Source organism: Cyrtonyx montezumae, unplaced genomic scaffold (genome assembly GCF_038088225.1).
Source record: "Cyrtonyx montezumae isolate F1298 unplaced genomic scaffold, pur_monq_1.0 scaffold_14, whole genome shotgun sequence".
Classification (NCBI taxonomy): domain Eukaryota; kingdom Metazoa; phylum Chordata; class Aves; order Galliformes; family Odontophoridae; genus Cyrtonyx; species Cyrtonyx montezumae.
The window spans coordinates 11,754,941-11,782,185 of NW_027071870.1; the positions used below are offsets into that span (position 1 = coordinate 11,754,941).

General features: G+C 38.3%; 1 protein-coding gene across 14 annotated transcripts in view; it reads right to left on the minus strand.

Moving 5' to 3' along the window:
- The window catches only part of PARD3 (par-3 family cell polarity regulator), a 425,974-nt gene that overhangs the window by 101,088 nt on the left and 297,641 nt on the right, over positions 1 to 27,245 (minus strand). For 9 of the 14 annotated variants that reach the window (XM_065731480.1, XM_065731479.1, XM_065731473.1 and 6 more), the window contains one exon: positions 17,383 to 17,493. The exons of 3 other annotated variants lie outside the window; for them this stretch is intronic. In XM_065731480.1, coding sequence (XP_065587552.1) covers positions 17,383 to 17,493 — 111 coding nt within the window. Of the gene's footprint in view, positions 1 to 15,152; positions 15,564 to 17,382; positions 17,494 to 17,754; positions 20,324 to 27,245 lie in introns of those variants that run through there. 2 more of the 14 variants (XM_065731483.1, XM_065731484.1) reach the window with 2 other exon arrangements.

Below are 27,245 nucleotides of genomic sequence, written 5' to 3' on the forward strand. Positions count from 1 at the left end.
TGTGACAACTCAAATGACAGAAGACAACTGTGTATGTGTGTGAGAATCCAGCTCTGAATTTTGTACAGAAAAGCCTAAATTGAAAAGTCTTCATCAAACTGAGCCCCAAGCAAATTTTGCTTCCTAAGCTAACAGAGACCCTTGTAACAAAAGGACAGAATAGAAGGGTAAAACAGACAGGCAGATCTACTTTCTTCAAAAATCCTGCAAGTACTGACCAAGGGTACTGTTTTGGGAGTAAAACTGATCCACTGAACTCCCTTCAGCACTCAGTAACAGCTGCCCTGGTGATTCAGTGATTCATGTAAATGCCCGAATTATACCTCAGGTTCACTCTTAGTTTTTGTGTCTGCTACTACGGACTTGTACATCACAACCTTAGGTTGTATTCAGCGCCAGTGGAAAGGAAAACAAGCATGCAAACAAAAAGAAGATGCAAATAGGAGCAATCTGTGAAAAATTAAGATAATTTTTTAATTAAGCAAAAAAGAGGCTTTTTTTTTTACTGATTGCTTTTATTTTAAGAGGGGGAAATGGACAAGAAAACAGCAACAGTATGCAGCCGATGGCATGCTCCTCTGCAATTTCTCGATTTCATCAACCTCCAACAGGATTTTTAATTCTTTTTTTTTAATTTACATTGACAAAGGATTCGGCCTTAAATGACAAATCCACTTCGAATTTAAACTGTGTTTTTGCATTTTAAAATAAGAAGGTATATTTTACATTGCCCTACATTCCATAGATGAAATTCAGAACCATTAAAGCCTCAATCACTTGGAGGGTATCTATGCAGAAGAAAAAGCATGCCTGAAGGAGACCTGCGGTAGTTGACTTCATCTCTCTGCAGACTGCAATTCCAATTTGTAGTTTTGTATTATTTATCTTATAGCACAACATATTTATCTACTAATATTTCTCTTCTGAGTGGGTAAATCAAAAGAAATCCACATTTCTCTACATACTGCTAAATTCAAGCACTTAATTTTAATGGTTAATTTTAGTGGTCAGTGTGTTGTCAAATATTTGAACAATGGCAGACACCAATTTGAGGAAAAAAATGCTTTAGATAAGTAAAATGTTAGTGCATGAAATCTGACAGTATAGCAATAACGTCCAGAGAAGAGCAACAAAGCTGTGAGGGGTCTGGAGGTTTAATGAGGAATGGTTGAGGAAGCTGGGATTGTTCAGTCTGGAGAAAAGGAGGCTCAGGGGAGACCTTACTGCTGTCTATTACTACCTGAAGGGAAGCTGTAGTGAGCCAGACTCTTCTCTTTTGTAACTGGTGATAGGACTAAACGGAATGGCATCAAGTTGCACCATGGGAGATTCGGGCTGGATTTTAGGAAATGCTTCTCTGAAAGAATGGTCAGGCAGTGGAATGGACTGCCCATAGAGGTGGTGAAGTCACCAAACCTGGAGGTATTCAAGGAATGTTTAGACACTTTGTAGAGGGACATGGTTTAAAGAGAGCTATTGGTGATAGGTGGATGGTTGGACTGGATTAATCATAGCGTCGCCAAGTTTGGAAAAGACCTGCAAGACCATTCAGTCCAATCATCCAGCTATCACCAATAGATGGTCTTATAGGTCTCTTCCAAACCTGGCAATTCTCTGAGGCACCAGATAACACACTCAAATAAACAAAGTTACCTGATGTACTTATAAATCTGAACTACCTGCTGACAACTGATGTTATTCGCCTTTGTGTTACTGACTGCCATGATACATGCAGGTGAACTTGTCTAGTTTTTGACCATGAACATTACTTCACCCTCCACGGGTGCAAACGTGAGTGCCCCCAGTTTCATTGTTAAAGTATTCTCATGTATCTGCTTATTGGCTATTTAACATGCTTGAACTCTTAAATAACATCGTTTGCATCCTAACATTAAGATTTTCCCATGCATGGTTCAGTGAAGAATACTTAGTCCTGCTCAAGTGGAAGTGAACTGATTGTTGAAGTGTTATCCAAATAATTACATTCACATCCACCAGGAATTTTTTTTAGAATTATTTTCTACAATTGCTAATAAAATGTATAAAATGTATTAATACACAGTATTAAAAATCACAGTCTAAATGCATTACACATCTTCCTGCTAATTATAACCAAAATACTCAGTAACCGTCTAAAATAGCATTTACAAGGGGTGACTCAAAGGTGAGACCTATAAGATTTTCATCTGTACTGACATCCAAAATGTGATGATATTTTTTTTCCTCTTAATGAATTTTCTATGTGTCACGTCTCAACCAGTATTCTTTCAATATGACAAAAATATGGGTATCCTGATTAATTTTCTTAAAAATATTGTTTAACATATAGCTCTGCTTCTGTCTCCTTCAGGACATGCTATATTTAATCACCGTCTCCAAACTCAAACGTACAAAACAACCAAAAAAAATCCAACATGTAGACGCGTTCTTGAAAGGAACAGCAGCTAGCAGCTGAATACTACTCTAACCCTTGTTCAATTGTAATAGTTTTTAAATCTCAAAATATTTTTATATAAGAAAGTTGAATTTAGTGCTGCATTATTGTTTTTGTAGAGCCCTTTCCTTCTGTGCATCCGTACACACAGTGAGGCTTAACTTATCCATTAGCACACGCTGAATTAAGCTCACAGAGGGGAAATGCCCATGCAGACTATGGTGGGAATAGCTAAAGTGATTATGTGAACACACTGAAGCACAGACAAGAACGTGAAATTTGCTCCGTACTTCAGCTCTAATCAGCGGTACTCCTGCTATTAAAATCCAGTACCTGGAGAAGTTTTCAACCAGAGTGCCTCAGTCTCACAATGGGGATATTTGTATTAAACTGTCTTCAGTGAACAATATTCCACGACACAATAAAAATGCACATCTGAAGTTTCGGATCAGCTAATTTTGAGGGTTTATAGCCTTCCTATGGGTCTAATATGGGCTTAACAATGATAATAATGCTTAGTGTTTATAAAACTCTTTTCATCTTGAAAGAATTTTGCAAAAACTGCTGGTTGATTTTGCACTGTTTAAATGAAACAGAACTTCCAAAAATACCAAAGCTAACCCATGAAGATTCTAAATCCCTCTTGCTGAAGTGCTAATATTGTCAACAACGTGATGTTGTTCTTTTGAAACTCAAATTACAATGTTCAGTAAAGTATAAACTATACTCATGCATTTGTATGGCACACAGTTCAAAAGCTAATGATAACTGCTTCAAATGACAATACTGTTAGAACAGTATTGTCTCAAGAACTTCCTATGATTGCTCAATGAGCTTTTCAATGCAAGCTAATCCAGTAATGATAGACACACCTACTGTACAGCAATTCCTATATGTGAGAGATGGTGGTCACAAAAGTAAACAGAAAGCTTCCACTCTGCTGTCCCCAACAAACACAAATCTTGTTGCCTTTTTCAAAACCCTGGGAGCAGGATTCAGATTTCAGATGAGGGCAACTGGCATTTTAGACACTCACATTTAGCTGTTAGCATACGTTCTGCCCTCCTGGTAGGCCCGGCCTAGATTCCATCACCAGGCCTCGGCTGTTCAGCCCAGCAGGGAAACGCGCCGGCATTCAGAAACACCAAATCCCTCACGAGGCCATAACAAATGCATCGAGTTCACCACTCTCTGCCATAAGGGGCAGCGGGCCAGGTAGCTCAAGTTAACTGTACTGCTGTGCAAGACAAATCTTCTGAAACAAATGCTCATTATCAATTTTGTGGGAACAAAATTTTTTCCAGCAGTGGAAAACTCAAGTCTGTGATGATAGCAAATGCATTGCAGGATTTTTCATACCACACATTTAGAGCCTTTAAGACTTTGACTACTCTTCTTAATTGACAAGCACAGTACAGGAAGGGTATTTACGAGTAGTACATTACAGTAGTTGCTGCACTGGCAGCAATGTCCTCCCCTAAGATCTGAAACAAAGTTGGCTGCAGCCTCTGGTGTGCAATTGCTTGGTCAATTCAATTAATCATCCTGCTGCTGCCAGGACTCTGTGATTGCCCAAGTGATTATCCACAACATAGTCTTTTCCACTGAGGCTCACTGATTTACAAAATCAGTATGGAGCGCTTGCAATTCCACATATGTGGGGCAGCTGACAATGCTTATTAAGGATAGAAACAGCATTGTGTAAGAACAGAAGCTAAATGACAAGCCATCTACCACTGACAGTTTTCAGTTCTTCTGCCATCAGACTGGCATTCTTCTCTATGATGGATTAAGAACCAAGAAAAACAACAACACATTTATAATGCCAGTCAGCTTGTTTAAGTTAGTCGGATGGGATGACAGCATTTGGTCCAGTTTTTGCCAGATATTGTCTCTAATAAAGAGGTCAGGGGGTGCACTGGCCAGTAGCCAGATCTTGTCAGACACATCCCTGCCACTGCTAGAGAGAAATACCTTGTGGGCACAGCACACAAGCAATAAGCCAGGTCTTGCTGCTGCTACTCCTCTTCCCTCTCCCCCCCCCCAGTTGTCTTCAGGGCTTTAACAGTCCTTTTCCTAATTTTTGACAATCAAGTCAATATGGGAGTTTGTTCTGTTCTGTATTTTCCTTTGACCTTTGTCTGGATCCAAGCAGAATTTTTCTGACAACTGCTCTTCTAATGAGGGTACCTTGATTACAGGCATTATTTTGATTTCCCTCTGAACCTGCTTACGACACTTAGCTTTCCTTACCATTATTAGAGCTAGTCAGTTACCACAGTTATAACCATCTCTCAGCAAAACCATCTGGATTCCTGGGGAAATCATTCTGAAGGATTACCGTGGGTAATGAGTGATCATAGGCATAAAAAAGCTACCCAATTGTGGGTAAAATGCAAACAAGACATTTCTTCTTCCTCTGTGCACACCCACTTTATTCCAAACTCTAAAACACAAAAGAAGTAAAACAAAAATACTGATAGTTAAGTATTTTAAAATGGGAAAGTTGAAGAACAATCTTTTTCAAGTTAATAAATGAACACCTCGACCATATTTCCTGTACATACACATGCATTCAGGTGGCTAAGATATGAATGTCCTTTGACCTCAAACACATGACAGAACATACATAAAACATGGTCAACTTGCTATAGATAGTCACAAGACTACAAGGATAAAATGAGGAAGGCAAAGACATAATGTGAGATAAAAGTAGCAGGGGGCTTTAAAGATGACAATAAATCATTGTGTAATCATATTAGCAATAAATAGAAGAGCAAGGAAAAGGTTTCTTCCCTGCTCAGTACTGAGCAAATGAAACTGACAGACGATGCTAAGACATAAGGCTTAATTTATTGTTTTTCTTTTCATCTGTCTTTACTAAAGTGGTTCATTGCAACCAGGTGGCTAGTTAAGCTGGGTGAACTTCATCCTGCACACACCACTGTCTCAGGTGTCTCAGACTTATTTCAGTAATCAAGAAAAACTGTTCAGAACAGCTGAAGTATTGCAAGACCAGAAAAAGTCAAACATCCCTTGGAGGAGCAAGAGAATTATTGACTCATCAGTTTAACATCAACCCCCTGAGAAACACTGAATCAAACTATTGGTAAGCACTGAGAAGGTAATAGGACAAACAGTAGCCACCACAGATTTATCAAGAACAGATGTGGTCAAGGCAATCTGATTTCCTTCTGTAACACATAAAAGGCTTCACGATTAGGGGGGAAAAAAGTAGCAGATCTCAGGCTAAGAAAAACAGCAACAGAAGGATGCAATAGGTTGAACAGGGCAGTTCCTACAGAGCATCTAGAGAGCAGAAGTAGCTCTCAGCAGGAGAATGAATAGCTATATTTCATACGTGGATCCTCTCTGAGTTTACTCAGCACTTTCATTGTTAATTAGAACACTTCTGAATCTGCACAAAACCCAAACGAAGGAAAAACAGAGGAAAAGATTGAAATTTCAAATGCCCTTGAAAGGCAAAGCAGAACTGGTGAATTCATTTCAATAAGCGGAAATAAAGTAATTTACATAGAATAATTATGTGCATCAGTTAAAAGAAAGGTAAAAAAAACCTGGGAGCTGCTTTGTAAGAATGGATCTGGAAGTTCTACTGAGTAACAGAAACTCACGAGTCAGCAATGTCAAGCTGCTGTGGAAAAGGCAGCAGGGACATAACAGCAGCATCCTAATACATAAGGAGGAAAACAATATAATGTTTTCTCTATATAATGAAAATATTTAAGTTGCAGCAAAAATGACTAAGGCTAGATGATGTGGGCCAGAGAACATCCTAATTAAAAAAGACAGTAGAACAGATTGCCACAGGAAGTTGGAGAGTCTATGTCATTATAAAGAGAGGAAAAAACAAAACAAAAAACAACTGAACTCCAGTGCCAAAAACCTCAGTGAAACTGACATCTTGCAGGAAAGGCATACATTGGAGATCCTATCCTTGAAAAAGCAACAGGATCCTTCCTCCAGATATGCAAGGGCTGCTCTGAAAGTAATGCCTCCTATTTTAATACATCAGCCCATAAAGTCAGAGGTGGATATTGATCATGTGGCAGTAGAGGTTGAGCCTTCCCACAAATATTCAATTTTTTTTATTTTTTTTTTTTTGTCATGTAACACATTCCAGCAGAGGCACAATCTGATTCAATGGCATCTGATACGTGTCCACTGATATTCATCAACACTTGCTGAAAACTCAAAGACCAAACCAGGTCTGATGGTAGGTTCCTGCAGCAGCAAAAGCAGGTCACCTCCGATGCTGCAGATTTTTCACAAGCAATGCATGCAGGCTCTTGTTGACCTCTAGTAAAAAATGTATAGCCAATGGTGGCACATTGGAAAAAAGATGAAAATTTGCTGTATCAGCTAGTGTTAATATGCTCTTCATATATGTTGTAGCTTCCAGGTAAATAAACAGGAGGCATTATTTTTGGAACAACCTACATTAATTCTGCATACCTGTAACATAATGGAAAACACAGCAATGACAGCAGAGCAGCAAGGCCCTAGGCTACAGCAAGTGAGGTAAGGAAAAAAGAAGCATACCTTTGGAAGGCCTCAGGCACTCAGGGACCTTCAACAATATACCCTTTCCTTCACAGCCAACCCTTAAAGGAGGTCTGGGTGGATCCTGGCTCCACCCCTCCTGATCACTCAGGTGGATTACATGCACCTGAGCTCCCATGGGTTGGCCCCACCTTCCCTCCAGGTGCTCAATCACTGGTTCAAGCTGTGACTTAGCATTTCCACTACAACATCCATAGAAATTTTATACATGTACATTTTCCATGTAATGAAAGAACAGAGAAACATAACAGGGACAAGATTAAAAAAATAAATAAAAAAGAGTCCACCAACTTTGAAATTAAAGAAATACATCAGAAACACACACAATCAGACAGTCTTAATTTTCTTTCTCCTCCAACAATCACAGCTTATCTGCCAATTAGAAAATGTGATAGTACCAAGTGTCTCCCTACAGCTTCCCCCTCCTCAAATTCTACGTGCAGAAGAGATCTCTGAGAATTTCAAAAACCTTTAATGAGCTTCAACCCAGGAGGGCTGTAGTTGGGAAAAAAAAAAGTGATTACTACAAGTGCTGTAATAAATTGAGAAGAGAAAAGCATCTTCATTTTTATAAGGATTCATATTTTAGAAGGCTGATACAAATGAATTAAAGAAGTGCAAAAACGCAGCAGATAAAGTAAATATTTCATTCATAATCAGATGAAGTGAAAACAGACATTGGAAACAAAGTGACACTGATGAAGGTGTCACTAGAATATTTTTTTCTAACCTGCTGGAGTCTTCTATGTGCCTCACCCATACCTTTCCTTATCTTGATTCCTGATTCATCCCTGGTCTTTCCAAAGTGAAGATCCCACCCTGCAGAGTATCTCAAGCCTGCTTTCTTGGATCTTGGAGTAAATAAGTAAATTTTTTATTTTTTTTTAAATGCACACACACAGAATCTGTAAATTACCCCTTAAATGGAGCTATAGACTACGCTGTTGATAGTCTGCAGCACTGTGGGATGGAGAGTATTCCTGCTGTGTTTTTTTGTCAACAAAAACCAAATGTATCAGGTACAAATGTAGGATTGAAGGTCCTCCTATCCCCAAATCAAACACTACAAAGACTACAATTTTCTAACATAATTTTCATGTCTGATCCTGGGGTCAGCAGCCCCAGCAATGGAGGATCACTCAGATGGGCAAACAGAGCTGTTATCCTGCTGGGAAGCAGGTTGCATAAAATACCATCATTGCTGTCTGTAAGAAAAGCACATTTCTTTTGGCTTACAAAACTGAGCAGATCAGCTAATGTGAGACAGATCCCTGGTCATTAGATTAATGTAGCTCTAAACTTCTATTAGCTCTTTTGCTGTGCTGAAGTACTACTTCAGTACTACTGAAGCAGATAAAGAGATTCAACTACTGCTAAAACACCTGGAAAAGCTCCTGCTTCCAACCCTCTTCCCTCTAAGAGCACTGTTTTCCTCTCTTATAGGGGCTTTGTTGGGCCATTACCTTCCCCGCAGTGTTTTTTCAACTAGGGAACCAATCAGCAAGCAGCACTCCTGACTAACATCAGAGTAGTTAGATGTGTAACAGACAGCTGTTCTCATATGTGCAAAAAATAATGAAAACAACATACCATATATCAAATGCTACCACATATCATAGCACATATCAAATCAGTCATTCACAGATACTGCAGACAGTAACTAGAGGTCTGGTTACAATACTATCATGAGTCAGTTGAGCTGACCCTATCCAGCATCTTCCTCCTCCAGCTGGTGCAGTAACTTAAGTGAGTATGAAATTCTGCCACTAGCTCAATTACAGATTCATTATTTTGTGTTCCTAGTGCTATGTATGAAGCAATTAAATCTCAAAGTTGGAAAATGAAACAGTGTGATGTGACAAAAAATCACAATAAAAAACCTTACAACGAAGTGATTATATGAATCTCATACAAAGAAGTTGCAGAAACAAAAAAGAAAATACCAATAGAGAATACAGCTTCTATATGCTTAGGACCAAAAATTAACACCAACAACACCTCTCAGTTTGTCTCTAAAACCCTGCTGGCTTGCAGTAACTGAGTGAGAGAAGGTATCTATAGCACAGCTGATCACTGAACTGGGTTTTCATTAAGAGATGCACCCTAGTAACTGGTTACAAAATATAAGGTCCAGCCGTGGGCGTGCAGGGGGGACCTGTCTGCCTGTAGTGAATATGCCATTAGGTGTCTTTCTGATTAGTCAAATAATTGCTGCTTTATCTAAAAATTAGAACAAAGAGAGCTTTTAATGCAGTAGCTTACTGTTAGACTCCTGCAGTGCCGTTGGGAAAATCCGATGGGTTTTCAGTTCTTTTCCACTCAGCACCAACAGAAGCAGCCATATTCAGTATGTTAGTAATTATACTACAAGAATTTTCATTCTCAAGTAAGTATTTGCTACAGCCACTCTACTGCTAACAGCATGATTTATGGGACATCAGAGGACAGACTGTTGCCCTATCCTGAAAGTCTTGGCATGGAAAAGCGGAACACTGCAAATTAGTGCTCTTATTAAAACTGACATTTCTAACAGAGTGCTGAACTTGTATGATCTGCAAGACACCTGTATGGGAACTGTTGAATCATGGCCTGAACCACTGACTGATCACCTGAGGCAAGCACTGAGTCAGCTGCAGGAGCACAGGTGAAGGTAATGTACCTGTGTGATTGGAAAGGGTGGAGTCTGGCTCCACCTCTCCCAGACCCCATTTAAGGGCTGACCACCACCAGGGAACAGTCTCTTGTTGGAAATCCTTCCTGTGTGGAGGCACTGGTGAGCCTCAACCATTGTAAAAGGTGAGCCACCCTTTACTTACCAGTAGTCTGTGTACCATCTATATAAAGCCTCACGGAAATAAACCATCCTCTGTGATATCTCTATCTGAATTCCTTTCTTTAGAACTATTTGCCCTACAACACCTGCACCAAATTTGTAACTCAAGAATATTATGGAGACCAAATAAACTAGCCCAGCCCTTGTCAGTACAGTGCCTCAAATCCCTGTAGAAGAATAACAGAGAAAATGCAGTTTTAGTGTGATGTCTTATAATCTCAATCCATACACTTAGAAGATGTAGTTAAAGGATGTGTGGAGCTCTGTTTAAAAAACTCCTCAGTAACTGTTATTTCACTCAGGCTTCAATTTAGATATCTCCAGAAGTCCATATTTTTATGAAGCAAAACTGGTCTCAAATATTTTTTTAAGCTCAATATTTTCATGCTTCTCTGTTCTTTTGCAAGAAAAATATTGCTATTGATTTGTTTTTATATCCAGCACCCTCATCACTCATGTAAAAAAACATCTGCCAAAAAATACTACAAATCTCAGTGAAATTGGAATATCCCTTGACAGGCAGACCCCATCCCAAAATAAGTGAGAATGAGAAACACATTGCTCTTATTTTCTGATTCACAGAGGGACTGTTTTCTCTCCTCTTTTATGGGCTGGGAAGGGGGCAGAAGTTTTACCAGAAAAGAGTTTATGCAAGTCACTTTAGAAAACATTTATATTCTGAATGTTTGCAGTAATTATGGATTTGGAGAGAATTTTTCTTGTGAAAGCTGTTAAGTGGCATCAAAATGCAGCAACAGCAGCAAGTCTAAACCTGAACCTTCACGTTATTTTAAAGACAGATAACACTCGGGTTATATGTGAAGCAGAAATTCTCTCCATATCACAGTATGTTGTCATTTTTTTTTTCCTAGAAGTAAGATGAAACAGCTTCATGAAAATATTTTGCTTAAAGCGAGAAAGTTGGGATTTTCCAACAAAAATATTATGGTCTCTCTGGGAAATCTGGAAAGACACCAAGAGTGTCCTGCTGCTCAGCCCCCCACTCCATCTGATACTTTAACAGTTCCAGATGGCCTTTACTACAGGATGACCTCCTCTCTATTCTTTTATGATGACCTCTGGGTCACAAATTATCTATAGGATGCTGCTGTCATTCTGTAAGACACCATTATATTCTTTCATCTAAAGAATAAAGACACTTAACATTAAAACTCATCTTTGTTAGGTTGACCTTCCAATGATGATCAAAACAGACAGTTATTCCAATCAATGTCACTACAGGAAAAAATATGCTTCATTTTTTGTGACACTGACATTACGAAATAAAGGCATTGTTTTAAATCAGATCACTTTTGTAATTGTACTTGGCTGGAGAGTATAGCACAGCATGTTATACTCACTTAAAATATCAAAAATATGGCTGTACTGGTTTTGATGAGTTATGCTGATGAAAGGGATGTTGTGTGTCATTTTCTTTCTCAAGTTAACGGTGCGGCTTATAGGATGTAACAAAACTTTTTACACAGCATCTATTAATTATTTGCCTTTCTCTATCATCATAAAGAGCACACTGACCTTGCATAGGAAAATATAATAAATAGTCCCAATGTACTAAATAAAGTAATAAGGTTAATTTCTTTCCTGCTGTCAGTAAATTCATGTTAGCAGTCTCTCGTCAGCTTGACATCAATTAATGATTTTAATTCCAGACTCTTGTCACAGTACTCACCACCCTTTCGTCTAATTAAAATGGATGATGCATGATGAAGGGAAAACACAAGACTTCTGTTCTTGTTGTAACATTTCTATTCATTAGTATACTTTTACAACAAAAGGCTTGTGGCTTTAATGGCACTAGAGAAAGATGAAGAGAAATTTATTATATGTTGGAGATAAAGACTCTAATACCCTTAGGAAATATATAATACAAGAAACATTTTATGGAATGACCAAAACCTTCAGGAAAAAAATATTGGTGTTATATTACTTGCAAATAAACATACAGAATGTTTCACTCTATGTTTAGGAATAATCATTACATGAAAAATACCCCAGAATCACACTTTTGTTTATGTTAGCACCAAAATATGTTGAAATCCTAATCGCTGATCTACAAAAGTAACAGTAAAACTGCCAATGTGGAGATAAATGCCTAATCCACCTCTCCAAACAGCTTTTCCTCAAGACACAGATCCTTAGTCATTCTTCCCACACTTTTTACCATATTCTCCTGAAGCTGTAAGAGCAGTATAATCTTCTCCCTAATTCCATACTCTGCCATACAGAAGTCTGTTGAGGTTCCCAGCCAGAAGCATCATTAAGGAGCCTGTTCCTCGTTCTTCAGCCCTAGGCACCCCAGCATGCCTCATTGGGAGCTCCCCTCCTGGCTCTGCAGCTAGCAGGCAAGACTCCCATGGTACCACTGATGTCAGCAGTGATGACATTTGCACAGAACAAGGATAAAAATAACAGCGAATTATGTAAATGTGGTTCCCTTCATAACATACAGGAACAAAAGGTTACATTTCCCAAAATGTAAAGGGGGAAAACTACAAAGAAATGGGTTTGTTTTGCAGATTATATCTATAACTACATGCGAATGTATGAAGCATGGTGCTGCTTTGCTGTGTGTTAATCTTCCTCCAACAAGTCTAGCAAAGACTGGAAGTTTATGGCTTCATTTTTAGTGAGAAAGAAGGAAGAAGGAACACCCTGCTGACTCCCTGGCACTGACTACTCATCATCCTCTCAGCATTTCTGAAGCCTCTGTCACAGTGCTTCCAGCAAGACAGCTATTTAATTCTCCTTCCTAAATGCTTCTCCTTATCGCCTCACTACTGATCCTCACAACACAGGTGTTTAAGCGCCTGATTTTGCATCCATTTCTGTCAAAGCAGAGGAAGAATACAAAACTAGGATTAAAATACCTGTGTATGGTAACAGAGAATTGCAGAACATGAGCAAAGCTCTTAAGTCTGTGTATTAACCAAACGACGAAAATATCCTATAGGCCATTCTTTCCAGAGGAAGAATTGGCTCTAGAGGCAGATTAAAGAATCAGCACTATTCACCCTTAACTGGGATCACATACTCTGAACCATAAGATGACACTAGAATTGCTGCTTTCATCTTTTTGAGCATTACCTATCAGTGAACCATGCTGGATACAGCTGAACATGTTGAAAACCTCACAAACAAGCATGTTTCTTTTGTTCTTCTGTTATTCACTACCTGACTACCAAGAATAAAACTGTTTGGGTTGAGGAGTGTTTCCATTGCTGGAGGACACCCAGGGCTGAAGATAGATGCAGCAGGCATGGGCTGTGCCATGCGGTTGACCAGAACAGCACATGCTTGAGCTGATGATAGGCAGGACACTGGCAAAGGTTTTTGATCTGCTAAAGATTTCTTTTCTGTTGCACTGAAGACAGAGAAGAAAACATATGCAAAGCAAAACTCAGAGGGATCAGAACCTGCTGTTGGAAAGATGTCTCACCAGCATGAATCACCAACAAAACAAGAAGGCAAAACTAAGCAGTGGGTTTCTGAACACTTCTGCCTTCCAATCTCCTAAGAAAGAGACTTTATTTTATTGAATGAGACAGAAAACATTCCTGGTCAATCTGCAGGATACCCCATGGTCACACTGGCTAGTGAGAAAACCCTGACCTGGGAGGTTCTCAAAGACCAGATGCAGAAAGTTTATACTATGAAAAGATCTGTGGGCTTTCAAGGCCTTAGGTCAAGTAGGATAGCAGAAGGTGATCATCTATGTGAAAACTAACTGGTTGTAACCCTAATGCCAGTTGGTCGTTGACAAAAGTTTCAGAATCTGACTGTAAGTTTCCCCCATGTAGAAATGCCTGTGTGAGACTATAAGTAGAATGAAGTATCTATGAACACTCAAGATACTTCATGCATCTCAAAACTGTAAAATTCAAGACATCACTCTGAGGAAGACAGGCCAACTACTGATTCATCAGGAAACCAGCAGTGGCAGACCACTTCCTGCAATAAAACTAAGGAAGATCCAGGGTTGTTTTCCCAAGCTAATAATCCAATATGGGATCTCAATGCCATTCGGGTTTAGTGGTCCAGAGGTCCAGCACGGCAAAGATGGGCTCATAGTTAGCATTTATATAAAATGGATGTGATTTGGCACAAGAATAGAGGTAATTCAATTCATCTTATCCAAATACCTCAAGGCTCTTCAGTTCATTGTTTTTTAGGAACCAAAAACCAAGTTTAGAAAAAATGTATTACTTCGTTTTGTCTTACACCTTTGGTTGGTGTCCATTTTGGGCAGAAAATAAAAAAAACAAAAAACCTTTCCAGGAGCACCCAGCTGAATTTTTGGAGCAGTGCTTGGCAGATGTTCAAGCAGAATGAAAGTAGACTTCTTTTTCTAGAGTAAATCTGTGTTAAGGAATAGTGATATACACAGACAACCTCCTATACTATTCAGTGAACCATTAGTCTGAACTTCTAAGATTTTACACATAGCAAGCATCTTAGAGTAAATTTGGAAAGACTGGTGAGTGCTCTTCTCAGATGATACTTCTAAATGTTCCAGTATTCTATTTATTGAAAGCTGTTTGTGTTTTTGTCTAGATAATTTCCTTCTCTCTTTAAAATTCTTTCTTTTTAATTGTTAATAAATACATACCGTATGTAGAAGAGATTTGCTCCTTAATAAGACATTATTGCTAATAATATATTTACACAAGGCAATTTTACTAATTTTAATCACAGTAAATTGAAGAACCTTAATTTGCTTATTTTTCTCATAATCAATACGAACACATTTTTAAGACTAAAGAAAATACTACTGTAAGCACAGTCTATTAAAATTATCAAGACAAAGTATAATAATTTTATAAAATTGTGGGATGATTGATTTTTTAATTGACCATTCACTTGTTCTCTAACCCCTTAAGGATTTTTCTTCCAAGTCTCTCAAACACAGTAAATTCATTAAATCCAGTCTATTTCCCCAAAGTATTGCATCATTATAGATGTATATAGCATCAAATACAAAGTAAAACAGAGCAACTGAATTACACTGCTGAAAACACTGAGGGAGAAAAACCCACAGAAAACAAAGTTAAAATAGCAGCCATTATGAACCAACACTTGTTTAGACAGTAATATTTCACTGTCTAATCATAAGCATTTTGAGGGATTGTTCAGTTAATTTGCAATAGTATTATCCATGAATAGCTTGTGTTTAACAGCATTATTTTACAGGATCAGAAGGAAACTCTCTGCAATGTAACTGCACGAATATTTAAGGTCTCTATGGATCAAATCAACATATGAATTTTTCAGAAACATAAGGAAGAACCTCACACATTTGGTTGCTATTTTATTATCCTTTATTAGTTGTACATGCCACTATCCCCAAAGAACTTGCATTCCCTTAGACATAACACAAAGGAAAGCAAATACACCGTTAAGGAAAGAGAATAGTAGGAAGAGGACCTATGTTATGATAACATCAGGCTGTTATGAAGTTCTGGCACATGCATTTTCTGCAGGTTCAGTGAAGACATAAAATTGTTTTAAAATAAACGAGGAGTGAGATTCCAGGAAAGATTTAAAATGGTTAGCATAAGTCAATGGACAGGGATTAGGAATTAGCTCCATGCATGGGGAACTATACAAATAATTTCATAATTCTACCTTGGAACCCAGCGAGACTATTGCAACCTCTCTTATATCATCACATGGACAGTCTATACTCTCACCATTCTTTGAGAGAGACAGAGAGACAGAGAAACAGAGAAAGAAGAATGAAGAGAGAAAAAACATTACTAATTCAAAATAACTAACTCAGTCTTCCTTCTTTGCATAAATGTACACAGCTGATTACCTGGGGACCTACTGTTGCTAACAAGCTCCAAGTGCTTGGGAATCTTAGGTTCAGCAGAGCGCATTAAGTCAGAGATCAGCATTATGAACAGCCATATGAACTATATGAATATCCCTTCTCCAGCCCTGAGCTGCCTGGAGCTATTGAGGCAGCCTTCAGTGTCTCTGCACTCCCAATATAAGCTTATGCAGAAATTAGGTAGTCTATCCGTGGGTAAAGGAAAGTGATTGCACAAACACACTTATCTCCAAAGTCAATTATTTCCTTCATTTTCAGTATTTCCCTTTGCAATTTAATCTGAAAGCCTATTACTCTAAAAAACAGGAACAGATTTAGTGATCCTGTTTCATTTTTTGTTAAAAGAGAGAATATAAAAAAACAATCTGACAAGTAAAAAATAACCCAATACTGTGATCCAGCCACCTCTACTGTCAAAATGGATGGAGAAAGACATGAATAACTTTATACACAAATTTATACAAGTATATCTGCCGAAGAGAGAGAGAAAAAAAAGAAAATTCCCATAATGTAATCCAAACAGATGGTCACACATGATAAAGTTTCTACAGTTTAAGAAGTTAATCTCAAGTAACTCATGTATAACCTGCCTCCACTGCAATGCAAATCCCTCAGCCCTTAAAACAACTTAAAGCTAACTGTTTTACACTGAACTGAGGGGACTGCACAAGAGATACTGTAGACATGTTACCGCCATCTGCAATTTTCTCTTCTTGCCTGCTGAAAACAAAACTCCATAGAGATGATGGTAAAAGGGACCATTATGACTAACTAGTTATATCTCCTGCACAAGGACAACAAAATTTTGTTTCATGCTTCCTGCTACGGCAGAGTTACAGCATAACTTTTAGATATATGATCTCAACTCATGTTTCACTTTTACTGCTAAACATGCCTGAATGCAGACAGCAATCAAGCTTTGTAGTCCTTTAATGTTTGTCTCCTTACTGATGAGCTTTCTTTTCAAAGAGGTTTTCTCTCCAAACACATCCCTGAACACTAGTTAATTTATGACCAAAGATTTCCAAGATTTTAGCTAAATTTATATGAGATATTAGTCTAGGCTCCACATAACTTGGACTACAAGAGATAGGATGAAAAGTAGATTGGAAATACTGAGGAGAGCATATCAGCATATATTAAATAGGTTTTAATGTTAAGGGAAGCTGACAAGGAAAAATAGAGGTACTCACCACTCATTTTTACAATTAGCAGTTTAATATACATATCATTCCATAAACAGACTGCATGACATAAATAGACTGAACTCCAGTGACAAATACACTGATAATTATAATTTTTAGGTTGTTTCCAAATATATCAGTGAAAAAAACTAGATATGCAAGACTTTGAAGAAAAGTACAAAACATACTCCACTCTATATAAATATTCGTTTTCTATAAAGTCAATAAAATCAGCTATAGAATGTATAAAGAAACCATTTCATAATATTACTTGAGTCTCCTCAATAAAGAAAGGAGCCGTGGGCCTATCAAAGATGTTTAGTGCAGCCAACGTCCAAAATACTAATTTACAAAATAAATCCAGCTTTGTCTTGTTATTTAAAGTATATAAACATATCAACATTTGAGAAATTTCATCAGTGAAAATTGAAATTCAGTTATTTAGTTTAAAAAACAAACTCTCTCTATCAAGGTTTAAGCAAATACTGAAGTCTACCTCTCCTGTTCTTGCTTCATTCGTATTCTCTCCTCTTCTGAAGTAAGAGCTTCCTGCACTTTTATTTTACCAGTTTTCTCACTCTTGTCATCTTTGCGATGTTTGCCAAACCTGTTAATAACACACAAAAAAAAGAATCTAACTTGTGAAATGAACACAACTGTATTTTCCTTTTCCTATGACAAAAAGAACCCTCCAAGACAGGCTGCTTGAAAACCAGGAAGAGAAAATGCAAAGACCTCAGAATCACAATTTGTAATTCCTTTAGGCTGCTTTTGTTGGTGGGCTTTTTTTGTTGTTTGTTATGGTTTTTGTTGTGTTTGTTTTTCCTTTTTTTTTTTGTATAGGTTATTCTGCTTTTACTTATTTATTTATTATTTTCTTTCCTCCTCTTAAAAACTTACAGAATCCCTCCCTAAAGAACACAACAAAACAAGAAGGGATAGCATCGCGTTCCATTTTTCTCACAGGATAGCTGTTCTTAAATACGTGGTCAAGCAACATTTCAGAAATTACTCAACACTATTACTGCCAAAGAATGCAAATCAGGTTTACATTTATTGTTTACATTAAGTGGAAGCTTTCACAAATGAACTGCAAAAGACAGACAGCCGTATGTCCAATGACTGCCCAATATACACTACCACCCACAGAACCTCCCCACAAATCAGTTTCACCACACAGTGGACAACATCCAAAATAGAAATTTATTCTTTTCAGCACAAAGGGTTTAAGGGTTTCTTAAACATAGTTACTCATGACTCTTTTTCCCAAGGGTGTTCCATGCAATGGGTGAGGGCAGAGGGCTGGCACTGGCCTGGCTGTCCTGGACAAGGGAATTTGTCAGCCCACTCACCCTCCTCACATCTCTTACCCCTCTACAGGCTACGTTTCAAGTATTTTAGGTTTCTTCTGCATTTGCACATTCCATTGGATTTTTTTTAGACTTTCGGGCAGAGCACGGTCTGACATTCAAGATATTTAGTTATTACTAGGATGAAATTTTGTTTATTTGTTCGGCATTTCAGATCAACTTTGAAAGGAGTGACTTTTGTACAAAGAAATCCAAAATCTAAACATAGCCTGAGACTAGATGAGCATTTTCTGTCTATTTAAGACAGAGAGGATAACACATATCTATTACAGAGTATCTTCTTATAATACTTACCTATTAAACATGGCATCATTTATCACACTAAAAGCAGTGAAAATGTTACTTCATAGACTGACAGTTGTGGCACTTTGCACACAAAAGCTCACAGCAAAAGACAAAAGCAAACACTGAAATATGCAATGTCCAGCAATGGTACAGACACCCAGAATGCTCTCAAAGAGTGAAACAAAACACGGAGCTCTTAAAACTTTCTTCTGTCCCCTGAAAATACACTGTTTATAATATTTAGAGTCCACCAGGCATTTATAGTGTTCTCCTTCCTGTTCCCATTCATTCCAGTACAAAGCCATTGTGTGGGCTGAAGACATACTGTACAGTGAAGGAACCTGCAGAAAGATTCATTTCTGACCACCCAGTGAAGAAAGAACATTATACTGAGTAACCACATACGTGGATCTTTGAGCAGCTGCTAAAAAATCAACAACAAAAACTACCTACAAATGTGCAGTGCAGGAGCACATACACAAACTGTAAAGTGCATGGCTGTTTTCCACAGTTCCGGACTGCTCACTTCCAAAGTAATTCAGTCATAAGAAAAGTAAATTTGTTCATTATTAGTTATCTGAAAATTGAAAGGCAGAGGACATGATAGGGTTAAGAAACACAGAATACCACATAAAGTGAAATCTCTGGTTTATGATTTGTTATACATAAAGCTGACGTACTTAAATTCAGAGAACAGAAATACCACCATGTATCTTTCGAAACATCTACCTATTTATTAAAAGGTAGTCAAAGCTATTATACAAAAAATACATATACAACAAAAGAGATTCCAATCAACCAATCAGCTTCTGGATGTATTACACTAGAAAAAAAAAGAAAAAAAAGAAAAAGAATAGCTAATTTAAAATAGCCCTAAATCTTCTAGCCAAGAGAGGAGTAAGACCTTGGCAGAAAAGCTCTGGAACAGAGCCATTTTACCCTGACTCACAAGGAGTGCTGGGGTGGCTGGGCTCTGAGTGACAGAAGATGTGGGGCTGTGGGAGATGCACAACATATGTAGTGCTATGGCACAGCATCTTTGAGATGCTCGTGTTTGCTTCTCCCTGCTGCCCTTCCTTGCTTCATTCAAACGTCAGGTAAAGTAAAGGAACCAACGTCTGGAGTAGCCAGTGCTATTTTTGAAAATCATCTAGTGGTTAAAAAAAAAGATGAAATTGGATTTGTTGGTATCTATCAGATTTGGGCAGCAAAATAGCATTTCTATCACCAAAAATCAATTAATTGTAAATATGAGCAGAAATATATTGAAAGCAATACCCTATTAAAAAACAAAGTACACAAGAAATTTCTAATAATTATTCTAAGCAATGATTGTGGGCAGAGCACTTCTCACATTAACATGTAATGCAAACCTAGCAAAAATTGATTGTTTGAGTTTCCAGATCCAACAGTCCAGGTCCAGAACAAGCCACACTCATGCTGTGCTCCAATGGAGGTAGAAGGCTCAGTTTGCTTTGGCTCGTGAGCAAGCTGTGGCAACAGCTCTTCTTCTCTTTCAGAACAAGTTCTGATCATCTTCTCCCCTTGGGGGCATTCCCACCAGAGTTTCAAGACGTTGCTGGTCCTTTCTCAGGTATTTCAAAGGGTGGCCATATTTCCCCACTCTGACAGGAGACTTTCCAGTGCCAATCTCTGACAAGCTCTGTGGTCATCCCAGCAGTGGACAGCCTGGCAGAATATGAACCGCGGAGGTCTTGGAAAGTTGCCTTCTCTGGACTTTGTCACCCGCAGAAGTGATATATCTGCCATAATCACCACTGCCTGTAATAAGTTCAGCAACATTAACTGCACTGTCCCTACCCTCAGACCCAGAGCAATCAATGCCATCCTCCCCCCCTCCCTGATTGTGGCTCCACGTCTTTAAAAGCATCACCTGCACAGGTAGTTCTCCATCACACTTGTATGTCTTGGCGTGGCAGAATGGCTTAGGAAGCACGTTGCCCTAAGCAATTCTGACTCTAAACATTTCTGCAGACTTTTAGCAGGACCTCTGTGCAAAAATATTTACAAGTTCAAGATTTCTCTTTTCCACAGAGATTGCATGTCTCGCATCTCTGCTAAGCTTCAGCTTACAGACGGAGAATTAACAGACAAACAAACAAAATTTCCAGTCTCCAGCAACACTTAGGAAAGGTGTTTAAAAGAACTGTGAAGGGGATACATATACACACACACACATGTACCCAGCTCTAACCTTTTATTTCTGTAGAGGGAGTCAATACTCCCTGCTCCCAGTGACACTCAGAGCTTTTGCTAAGATTGCTCTCACTAGCAGAGAGCATGCTTGATATTTATTTCTACTAAAAGTGCTTTCTCCATGAAGTAAAATTTATAGCCATAATGAAGCCCACAGCCCAAATCAGCATCCTTTCCACCAAATTTATAACAGATGACATTTATAAATTATTTAACATTCATGCTCAAGCCAAGTTTTTAACTACAGAAGAGCAACGTGCAGCAGTGCTAAGGCACACAATTAAAATAAGCTGCTAAGCACTCTCTTAACTGTACAGCACTCAGTATACTCTGGTGATTAAGCTGGTGTGAAGATATCCAAAATCACCAGTTATTACAGTTTCCTCATGATTTCTACTCTGATTTATAACTATCAGATGAAACAGAACACTTAGAAACCAAATAAAGGTATTTAGATGTCTGAAATAATTTATGCAATATCCTGTCAAGCACACCAAATGCACATCCTACAGTCACCCTATGTTCTCACAGCCCGTGGTGTATGCCTGCCCTGCTGCTCTGCCCTGGCCCTTGTGTACCTGCATGAATCAAAGAAAAGCATGGGCCAACTTCCCAGATTTACCCCTGGCATTTAAACACCACAGTGCATTGGTCCAGGGAAAAGATCTGGCTTACCTCTGTAAAAGTTTCACCTTCTTAAAGGCACAAGTGGCACGTGCTGTGACTTGTCCTATGAACACTGACTTGAGTGACACATTCTCTGCAACCCACCAGCTCTTGCTTCATTGGGAAAGGTTATTTACTTATGGCTCATGTACTCAAAAGGAAGGAAAGATGGAACTAGGGTGAATGCCCCATACATGACCCAGGGAAATGTTGGAATGTTACTGCTTCCAGTACTATTTCTTCCATATCACTAATGTCCTGGCAGACCTGTGTAACAACTTCCCCCATTAAGTATCTGCTCACTTCAAGATAACAACCAAAGGCTGGAAACTCAGAGTGCAGTTGCTAGCAGTATCTCCGTTGTAAAGCAGCAATCACACCCATTTGTCCTGTGTCAAAGAGACTCAAGATGTCTGCAAGAACACGCAGTTGGGTGGTACGTGCCCGAGCACCTGGCGATGTTCAGGCCCTTGTCTGAACCTGTATTGCTCTCATTCTCATTGCTGTAAGTCTGCAGCACAATGCTCACCAGCAGCCACCACTTCCCCCAATCTGAATTCTTGGAAGCCAAGCACTGAACATTATTACTTACAGTGGAAAATAAAGATGAAAATGAAAATGTACTTCAAGCTCCAAATAATTTTTAAAAATTACCTATGGATAAAGATATTATTTGATAGACACAGCTTAATATATCTTTCAGGGCACATATGTGTATGGTTAAGTAATAGTCCTCCTATAGTAGTTACAATATTTATAAATGTAGTATCAACATATAACTTATTAACTGATTTAATAAATGCTCTCATCTAAACCCTGCTTACAGCACATCTAAACACAGATTAGATGTAAAAAAATAATAACTAAAACATAGTTTCATTTTATTCTGTAACTCAATAAGCAAGAACTTCCAGAAAAATCTTCTATGACTAATTGAAATACAGGTCGTAAATTAAAAATACTCTGTCTATCTAAGAGTGTGAGAAATTGATGAAAAAGAGCAGCTGAAATCTTGTTCACTCTAATTGCCAAGATACTCCAGGGTTCTACTTAATTTATAGCTTCTTAATTCTCCTTTTACATTAAGGGGTAGAGAAAGTTTCAAGATAAGTGCAAATGCTCAAAGTCATATTCAGATCCACAGACTTAATCCTCAAATTCAGCCAACAATAGCAATGATAATAAGTGAACAAATTCAAAAATACGAGAGGACCACTTTTAAAAAGTATCATCTCTAGAATACAATAGCCAAGTCATATTACAGAAGAGGACTATCCTCAGGCCCTGTGACACCAGCCTGTTGTACCACTGATAATAAAAAGATGAGAACACAGACCTATATGCCCAAAGCTTGACCCTAAAATAGGAAATCCCATGAACTCTGTGGATAATCTAATCAAATCTATATGCATACCTAGACCTCTATGTCAGTCCCTAGCTAGCTTAATTTCAAGCTTACTTGCTGACTGTCGCCAGTGAGGAGGTGGCCCCACCCAACTCCTATTGCACTCAGCAGAAAGATTCCAATGAGGAAGTGCCTCCAGTGGCTTTGGGTCAATGCATCGTGTGACTGAACACTGCAAGGCTACCCAGAACAGGAAGTTGCTTGAGGTGCAACAGAACATGTAAAGAACAAGCTCAAGCTACATCAGGATGTCATGTATAAAAAATAGTTTCTATATATGAGAATTATCACACGGATAAAGCACTTGTAAACAATTATTCATAAATAAATGTACATAGATAGAAGAAATGAAGAAAGGAGGATGTATGGATGGTAGCAACAGAAATTTCATATTTACAACTTTTCTCAAAAATAGCTTCAGTTTAAAAGAATATATACCATCATGCTGCATATAACAAAAACTAGTGTACATAAAATCAGCTAAATAGATTTTACTCCGATGCGTTACTGATGAGGTCATTGCTGTCTGCCAAATCATCCACATATTTCATTAGAATACAGAGCTATAGAAGAAACATGCATTAGTTGATTAATGAGAAAAACAAAAAAAATTATTGAGACAGAAGTTCAGCAGCATTATGTTCTGTAATTGAAAAAAGAGACTACCATTAAGAATTAACAAATGGTAACTGTCTTCAGCTAGTCTATCAGTTCTGTCTTCAACGCATGTTCTTTTCCTCACTGTATTCACACACACACAACATAACAGTACTTAGAGGATTTTGCAATGACTTCTGTAATCTTTTTCACCATTCTGTGTCAGCAAAATCATAAGATTTATATTGCAAAAGATTATTGTGACACATATACACATTCTGTTGCTAAAATAGAATTTAATAAGCATAAACAGTTCAACATAACACACAAACAAAAATCTCCCTGACTAGTGATGACTTGAGTGTTTACGAGCCTTACTCCGAAAGCTAAATTGTGCAAGTGTGATTTTAAAAATACCCTTTTAAGTGCAAACATTTACATATTTGCAGTTTATTTCTAGAAATAGCCAATTATCGTATCTAATCAAAGTAGTAGATAAAATCACACATGTTAGGAGGGAGGATGGAAGATGCTGGAATGATACAGCAGCATCACCGTCACAAGAGGATACAGACACACTGATGTAAGAGAATGAGGAGTCTGAATACAGGAGCTTGTGGGCATAGTTGAAATGAACATTTCGTTTTCCACAGGTTTCCCTGCTGACATTAAATGTGATCAAAGAGCAGTTTTCCTGGTGCAACAGTCAGCAGAAACTCCCTGCCAGCAGGGTTTTCTGCAGAACTCAGGTTCCAGAGTCAGGAAAGGGTATTACAAAAACTCATGGAAGGGGAGAAACCTCTGGAGAGAGATATTAATATTTCTTCAGAGCAGTATATCTTGCCTTCAAGCTCGTGCACTCAAATCATGAACACAGACACAAACCAGGAGAAGCAGAGCAGTCAGCACCCCAAACCATTAGCTCTCTCAACAGCTGCCACCCTGCACGTGTGCTATGAAAGCACATGAAGCTCTTCCACGATATCATAGTCACACATTTTCTCCCAACATCTTCCTCCTCCCTTTCCAAACATCTAAAACGGGTTTCAGATTTGTCCAGGTAGGGATTATAGCAGCGTTGAACAAACAAAGGCTACTGAGAACCAACAGCCAGGAGAGCACATACATCACAACACCTCCTGTGCGGCATTATCAGCCACCGAGACAACAACGTCCCTGCAACAGAAACAACATATGGGATTGGTGACTGTTTCCAACCACTGTGGAATAAATCTGCCTTTGTGAGTCAATATCCCAACTTCAGAGAAAATGGGGATAATGCCAAACCAAGAGACATGTCATGAGGTTTCGTTCAATTATTTTCATAAACAGTTTTGATAACATTTCCTGAAAGGCATGACACAACAGGCAGAATATTATTCACACCAAGGCTCTCTCTTTTCACAACTTAAGTATTTGTAATATTTACTTCCAGCATAAAATGGTGGAACTTTTAAAAACAGATTTCTTTTAGGAGAGACCATCTGTTTGCAAATTTCTAAACAGAAGATAATCTTGCATTGCTTCTCATGGTTGCCTAAAGCTAGCAGAAGCCACTGACAGGTGTAATAAAATTATTATTAATAGTAATAACGAATATTAATATTAATTGTTACAAGAAATAAGAATGGGGGGAAAAAAAGAAACCAAACAATGAATTCAAACTAATGTAGTCTAAAAACGGGCTGAGAAGGTCAAAGGAAGTGGGGATAGTTTTACAATAATAATATTTTAAAAACACCAGCAAATCAGCAAAAAAGAAGAGATTTGTCTGTTTTATGCCTGAAACAAAACTCAACAAGCAATAACACAGTGCACTGAAACTGACTAAAAGTAACTAATTTCCTCAAGTAGTAAGCCAAAGCCTGTTAAACTATGGGCTTTGGCATCCCAGGAAGGATGAAGAATGAAAGAGACAGCCTCAATATGCTAACAATCATTACTGGTAGGAGCACCCATAGAAGTTAGACAGACTGGTTATTTTAAAGTCTGTTTTTGTGACAAGAACTCTAATATTGTGCAGTTATTCAAAAATGAGAGTAGTTACTGACCACAAACTTCCTTGCTCCAAGATTAGATTTCACACACAATGTGTGCACTATGATCACTGAGTAAAGTATCTACAGTAGAGAATTCTTTAGAAACTGTGGAGCAAGTTAGGTATCAGTAATACTGAACTGCATATTTCCAATTACCAGTGTCCACTAGGAATGCTGAGAGAGTGTTTAAACCACAGCCACTCCTCAGTGCCTTCTTGTGACAACTATACTTCTAATTCCTGCTCTGTTCATTTTAATGCATTATTGTTTCAAAATACAATGCTGCAAAATTGCAAATTACATCTGGCTCAAGGGCTGATTATGAGAAATATAGCACTTCTGCCTCTGCGTGAATAACTCTGATAATAATGAGAGATTGATTGAGCTCCAAGAAGTCCAAATGATGAGAAGGGTCAATTTGAACATTTCTATTAGCTTCTTTTGTTAAATCTAACACTTTGCCAGGCCAGAGACAAATACTGCATCTGGTTACCATGATTTTTTCCAGCCCTACAGAAGTACAATTTAGAAAATGGGTACTGGTCTAAAGGCAGACCTTGTAAGAAATGCTAATGAAGCACAAAAAACCATCCATTTCACTGGCACTCAAGAGAAGGCAACAGAAAAAGGAGAAGTTGCAAAGGAAATTTGCCTCAACTCTTTTCTGTGATAAGAGAAAAAAAAGAAACAAAACACAAAATCAAACCCCCAGTAACATGCAAAGTCTTCATTACTCCATTTTGCAACTGGAAAACTTGCTTGCAAACACATGAGCACGGCATACCTTATGTAAAAATCAGCTGCAGAAAGCAAATTGGAAAAGAAGTGCTCACTCCACACATGCAACAGGCAGAGAAATGACGACACAAATGCAATATACTGGCTAGCTAGACCAGGAAATGGCAGAACACTATTCCAACTACTTAAGTTGTGCAGCCTTGCAATTACATTGTATAAAATCAGCAAAGGTTAACGTAGATACACAAAAAGTTAATCAAACTACTGACAGTTCATCCGGAACCTTCCAAAGATTAAAACTTCCCTACAGATCTCATTATCTAGAAACGTTACTGTGTCAGTCAGCACTTTTTCTGTCAATTACTGAAAATTGTGGTTGATAGAAATCTCATGGAAAATAACCTCTGTAGGGTAAATTAAGCAATATAGGATGTCTATCTTCAGTCTCATTCACACGGTAACATTTTATAGGAGATAGGAAAGACACAATATTTTCCAGCAGAGAACAGGCAGTGCAGTAGGATCTGTGGGACACATCTAAGCACGATATCCCCAAAGCCCAGGTGAGCCTGCCACTGCTGTTCTCTTCTCCAAGGATGCCTATGGCAGAGAAATGCAATTCCCCTCACTGAGCTGCAGTACCCCAGCACAGGTGGCTGTAGGCTACAGCTGAGGATTTCCTGCAGTGTCATTGAGGTCTCTTCAGAGATGAAAAAAGAAATACTTACAAATTATTAAAAAGCAATGCCAACAGGACACTTACGCAAGTGCTCTAGAACATAATTAAGTAACACTGAATGCCCCTGAATAGTCATAAAAACAAAGGACAAAAAAACAACAGCTAAGCTATTTTGGAAGTTTTTTAGAAAGGGAGAACTAAGCCACAGGAGCTCACCAAAGCCAGGACTCTTTTTAGCATGCATTAGCATGCTACTGCTGGCTTAAATACTTCTGCCTATTCTACCCACTGCTATTCTGCCCTGCAGCATAAAAATTGAGTTTATACATGTCGTATCTTCTGGGTAGAAAATGAAGAGAGAGA